At 38.2% G+C, this 6,215-nt stretch overlaps 1 protein-coding gene across 1 annotated transcript; it reads right to left on the bottom strand.

Annotated features, from left to right (window-relative positions):
• Positions 1 to 170: 170 nt before the first annotated feature.
• Positions 171 to 4,104, bottom strand: LOC100262220 (MDIS1-interacting receptor like kinase 2). Its single transcript, XM_010658325.3, has 2 exons — positions 686 to 4,104; positions 171 to 608 (listed from the first exon to the last, which is right to left on the bottom strand). The coding sequence occupies exons 1-2, from the start codon at positions 4,095 to 4,097 to the stop codon at positions 220 to 222; spliced, it is 3,801 nt and encodes a 1,266-aa protein (XP_010656627.3). The 5' UTR covers positions 4,098 to 4,104; the 3' UTR covers positions 171 to 219.
• Between the last annotated feature and the right edge of the window lie 2,111 nt (positions 4,105 to 6,215).

Here is a 6,215-nt window from a genome sequence, read left to right as displayed (position 1 = left end):
TTTTAAGAATAAAAAAATCAAAAAGATCCTCAAAGATTCTGAGAAGAAATATAAATTAAGACAGCTTGAGAATTACTACAATAAGAAAGGAACCAGAGATTCAAAAGAGTTGAAATCACAAAGATTCATTTGCATGAGCGCAATCAAGACTAAAAAAGTAGAAAAGAGCCTAGTTCCCCATATTGATTATTGACCACCCAGCACAGAGCTTCCGGATGATCACCCCTGAAACAGCTCTCTCAATGTAATAATGGGGAATGGTTTCTGCAAAGCTGGTTTCTTAATTGATAGTGCTTGAGAAACTTGCCTCATGGTTGGACGACATTGGGGGTTAACATGCTGGCACGCAAATGCTAGCTTCACAGCAAACACAACTTCCTCACTGATTTGATCTGTGGGAGGTGAGATGCGTTGGTCTATCACATCCTTCAACAACAAAGAATCAGCCACTGCTGTAACTGATGATGATGATGATGATGCTGATCCTGATGAAGATGTCAGGGATAAGATGAGATCACCAGGATGCCTTCCAATAACCACTTCCAGTGCCACCACCCCAAAGCTATAAACATCAGTCTTGTTATTCACTTGGGTGGTGTAAGCAAGCTCTGCAACAGAAACGATCATCAATCATACACTTGATTTTTACAAGAGCAATCAAACACTTGGATGACAACTTAATTACCTGGAGCACTATACCCAAAGGTGCCTACGAATGAGGTCCAATTGGACGAGTCTGGCTTTAATAGCCTTGCTGTACCCAAGTCGGATACGTGAGCCTCATATTCAGAGTCCAATAAAACATTGTTACTGGATATGTCCCTGTGAATTATAGGGGCTGAGCAATCATGATGCATATAAGATAATGCCGCCGCCACACCTTTCACAATATTTAGCCTCCTATTCCAATCCAACCCAATTGCTTCTTCCTCCTTGCTTAGAATGTTTCTTAGGCTTCCCTTCTCCATCAACTTATATACCAAAAATGAGTGCCTTGCATGTGAGCAATAGCCATAAAGCTTCACAATGTTGCGATGTCGAATTTCTGTCAAGGCCCGAATTTCGCTGGTAAAAGCTTTCAAATGACTCATCTCACCATCTTGTGGTGGGTGAAGCTTTTTCACAGCAACAACTCGACCAGTTGGTAGCTCAGCCTTATAAACTGTGCCTTGTCCTCCGCTCCCAATACAATATTTAGAGTTGAAGTCCTCAGTCACCTCAATGATATCTTGATACAATATCTCTCCATCATGGCTCCATATTGCAAATAGATCTTCACATGGTGTTTCACTGGACTTCCTTTTTCTGTTCCTTGCTCTCCAGTGAAGGGTAAAATAAATTCCCATGAAAATGCATAGAAGAAAAGAGGTGCTGGAGATGATCATAATCATCATAAATCTATTGTTCTTCTTCTGTGTGAGTGGGATGCAGGGCTTCAGACCAGTGACATTGCCACATAAGCCATGGTTGTTTATGAATGCCTCAAATGGAGCCTCCTGGAAGGCTTTGATGTCGGGGAGAGGCCCCTCCAACTGATTAGAGGATATATCAACAGATGTCAAACTCAACATATCTGCAAAAGTGGATGGGATGGAACCAGAGAGTTCATTGTGGGAGAGATTCAATGCTTCTAAGCGTTGTAATTCTCCAAGCTCTTGTGGTATCTTCCCATTCAGCATATTTTGACTGAGATCGAGGCTTTGAAGGGAATGTAAGTTCCCAATCTCATCAGGAATGCTTTCCACGAATTCATTCTTGCTCAAGTTGAGGAAGGATAGTTTTGAAAGCATTCCTAGCTGTTTAGGGATTGAGCCACTTAAGTTGTTTGATGCCAAGATCAGATGTTCAAGATTGAAAAGATTTCCCACTTCCCAAGGAATGTTGCCTGAAAGTTGGTTGTTGCTTAACAGCAAATTGAACATTGATGTTAGCCTACCCAATTCCCTAGGGATCTTCCCTAGTAGATGATTTGAAGAGAGATCAAGTTGATGCAGTTGAATTGCTTCCCCAAGTTGAGGTGGTATGATCCCGGACAAATTGTTGTGGGATATGTTCAGGCTTGTTAAGCTACGACATTGCCCCCATTTTTGAGAAAGCTCACCATACAAATTGTTGGAACTCAAATCCATAAAATTCAAGTTTGGGTAAACACCAAAACCTTCAGTTATGTTTCCTTTGAGTTGGTTTCTATTAAGCCGAACTCTAAATAAGCTGGTGCAATTTCTCAAGCTCATTGGAATAGGACCAGTGAAATTGTTGCCCATGGCTGTAAAATTTTCAAGTGCTCCACCTAAACACATTTGTTGAGGTAAATGGCCGGTAAAATTGTTCTCATCTAAGTGCAAGGATTTCAAATGTATGAGATTATCAATTTCTTGAGGAATGGGGCCATTGAGTTGGTTATAATGAAGGAGTAAATGGGTTAAATTGCTCAACAATCCAATTTCTTGAGGGATGAAACCAGAAAGTTTGTTCTCATAAAGATACAAAGTGGTTAAATTCCTCAAGTTTCCTATGGAAGGCGGGATGGGACCACTAAGATTGTTAGTTGACAACACAAGATCATTGAGAGATCTCAACGATCCAATTTCATGAGGGATGGAACCAGAAAGTTTGTTCTCATAAAGATACAAAGTGGTTAAATTCCTCAAGTTTCCTATGGAAGGCGGGATGGGACCACTAAGATTGTTAGTTGACAACACAAGATCATTGAGAGATCTCAACGATCCAATTTCATGAGGGATGGAACCAGAAAGTTTGTTCTCATAAAGATACAAAGTGGTTAAATTCCTCAAGTTTCCTATGGAAGGCGGGATGGGACCACTAAGATTGTTAGTTGACAACTCAAGAACATTGAGAGATCTCAACAATCCAATTTCATGAGGGATGGAACCAGAAAGTTTGTTAGTATGAAGGTACAAAGTGGTTAAATTCCTCAAGTTTCCTATGGAAGGCGGGATGGGACCACTAAGATTGTTAGTTGACAACTCAAGATCATTGAGAGATGTCAACGATCCAATTTCATGAGGGATGGAACCAGAAAGTTTATTCTCATCAAGATACAAAGTGGTTAAATTCCTCAAGTTTCCTATGGAAGGTGGGATGGGACCACTAAGATTGTTAGTTGACAACTCAAGATCATTGAGAGATCTCAACAATCCAATTTCATGAGGGATGGAACCAGAAAGCTTGTTAGTATGAAGGTACAAAGTGGTTAAATTCCTCAAGTTTCCTATGGAAGGCAGGATGGGACCACTAAGATTGTTAGTTGACAACTCAAGATCATTGAGAGATGTCAACGATCCAATTTCATGAGGGATGGAACCAGAAAGTTTGTTCTCATAAAGATACAAAGTGGTTAAGTTCCTCAAGTTTCCTATGGAAGGAGGGATGAAACCACTAAGATTGTTAGTTGACAACTCAAGATCATTGAGAGATCTCAACGATCCAATTTCATGAGGGATGGAACCGAAAAGTTTATTTTCATCAAGATACAAAGTGGTTAAATTCCTCAAGTTTCCTATTGTAGGAGGGATTGGACCTCTTAGATGGTTGGAAGTTAATGCAAGAAAAGTAAGAGATGTTAGCAATCCAACTTGGTAAGGTATGAGACCAGTGAAATTATTAAAGCCCAAGTCAAGGACGGTGATCGATTTGGAAAGATTACAAATATTGATGGAAATGGTTCCATAAAAGGAGTTGCTATGAACATCAAGAGTGAGGAGATTGGGGAGTAGTAAGAAATTGAGATTGTGGAGCATACCTCTTAGACAACAACTGTGAAGGTTTAAACTGGAGACACTTCTTGACTGGTGGCAAGTAACTCCAAACCATTGATTGCATGGGGAAGCTCCAAACCAAGAAGAGAGGAAAGATTGAGACTGAATATGAAGGCTGGATTTCCATGTTAGAAGAGCAAGTGCTTCTTTTTCTTGCTCAATAGTCAAAGAAGAAGAGCTATGAGCAGAAGTAGATGGAGAAGAGGCATGAGATGATGATGATGATGAATAAAAAGGGAAATATAGAATGATGAAGAAACAAAGAATGATAATGAGTCGGGGGATTGAGGAACAGGATGAAGGATATTGAAGAGCCATTGTTGGATGGGTGGAAATGAACGATATTCAACACTTATTTATACACTCAAACTCAAATATACATCCAATATTTCCATTAGTTGCTTATTAGTCATTTCCTATAACAAGTTTTCAAATATATTAATCAGCAACCCATTAGACATAAAGCTAGTTAATTTTGACACTCTACTTGTAATACTTCTATGTAAAATGGATTTAGCATTATTCGCTTACCAATACTCTATATGCATACAAATTAAAATGTACATAAAAATTATCTTTCTAATTAATTACATGATTGTAGACCCCCTCCCGGGAAGAGGGTTTTTCTTTTGGGCCATATTTATTTTTTTTGCTATCATGATGACTCTGCTGACTACCCGGGATTTCAGCTGAATGAGGCGGCCAGATTAGACGTGATGCAGAGAGTAGGTAAAGGGGGTGGCCTGCTCAAGAGAAAGGAGGAGGGCATTCGCAGAGAGAGGTTTTTGGAAGGAGAAAAAGAGGCGCAAAGGAGGAGCTTATCAGTTTTTGGCCCAGGTATGATTTCGACTCTCTTTTGTGTTTTCTCAGTTCAGAAGGTTCTATCTTTTTTGTTATATATATATAGCCTTTAGGACCATTGGATAATTTTTGCTGTGGATATCTAAGGCCACAGGATTGTTTAGGTTGCATATGACTGCTCGCATACACATGCTCTGTTTTCCTTTTGTTGATTTTTTCTTGTTTGTTCTCTTTACCCCCCATGGTCTCTATTCTTATAAATGGCCGGATTCCCGTTCGGGTTTGATGATGGATGGATATGTTGAGTTTGTTTATCCCATCCGCACTGAGTCCATAGATCGATTCTGGGATATGGACATTTAGGCCTAGAAGCAGGGACTGCTAAATCTATGGCGTTGGTGAGTGCAGCGGCGGGATGGCGGTCACGGTCTCCGGCCATGCGGTGCAGGGCTGCAGTGGGTAGCGGGGTTACGTCGCCGCCGTGAGCCCTTGTCGCCCGCCGGTGATGGAAGGGATGAGGACGAACCTGTCAGTGGAGAGCCAGGCGTTCACGGCGGACACGGCAGAGGACCCTTCGGCAGAGAGGGAAAGAGAGGGGGGGGGGGGGGGGGGGGGGGAGAGCAGTGCGTTCATGGGGATGGTTTTTTTAGTTGGGCCTAAGCTGTTTAATGCAGCTCAAGCCTATGAATGACCTTTAAGAGCCCCTTTCCATTTTTGGGCCCAGCCCAATAGCATAATCTCAATGCCCTTAGGCCTGTTTATGCATCTGTGCATGGCCCTTTATCTCACGTGACAAATTTAAAACCCTTCAAAATTCCGCTTTTCTTTAAATTTCCGAAATTCTAATTTTATATTAATTTATTTAAATCATTGTTATTTTATTTATTTATTCTAAAACTCCATTTTTAATTTATTCTTTAAAATTCTCGATTACCAAATTAAATTTCGAAAATTTCCATACTCACTTTAATTTATTTAATCACTAATATTTCATTCATTTATTTTTTAAATTCCATTTTTAATCTATTCTTTAAAATTCCCGATTACCGAATTAAATTTCAAAAATTTCCATACTCACTTTAATTTATTTAATCACTAATATTTCATTCATTTATTTTTTTAATTCCATTTTTAATCTATTCTTTAAAATTCCCGATTACCGAATTAAATTTCGAAAATTTCCATACTCACTTTAATTTATTTAATCACTAATATTTCATTCATTCATTTTTAAATTCCATTTTTAATCTATTCTTTAAAACTTTCGATTTTTGAATTAAGACCCGAAAATTCCCATACTCACTTTAATGTATTTAATCCCTAATATTTCATTCATTTATCTCAAAATTTTATTCTTAATCAATTCTTTAAAACTTCCGATTTCAAAAATTCCAAAATTCACGTTTATTTATTTAATCATTATTTTCGTTTCATTTTAAACAATTCATTAAAGTTTTCGACTTCCAATTTTAATTTCTAATTCCGAAAATTCTAATATTCATATTAATCTATTTAATTATTATTATTTTATTTATTTATTCTAAAATTCCATTTTAAACAATTTATTAAAATTTTCGACTTTCCAATTTTAATTTCTAATTCCGAAAATTCCAATATTCATATTAATCTATTTAA

The sequence above is a fragment of the Vitis vinifera genome, chromosome 11, assembly GCF_030704535.1.
Source record: "Vitis vinifera cultivar Pinot Noir 40024 chromosome 11, ASM3070453v1".
In the NCBI taxonomy this organism is placed as follows: domain Eukaryota; kingdom Viridiplantae; phylum Streptophyta; class Magnoliopsida; order Vitales; family Vitaceae; genus Vitis; species Vitis vinifera.
Note: the sequence above shows the minus strand (reverse complement) of the source record. Positions and strands in the feature narration are given on the sequence as shown.

Coding starts and splice junctions, on each gene's coding strand:
- LOC100262220 (XM_010658325.3), bottom strand. CDS start 4,097: ATGGCTCTTCAATATCCTTCATCCTGTTCCTCAATCCCCCGACTCATT. Junction 609..685: donor CTTTGGGTATAGTGCTCCAG/GTAATTAAGTTG, acceptor TTTCTGTTGCAG/AGCTTGCTTACACCACCCAA.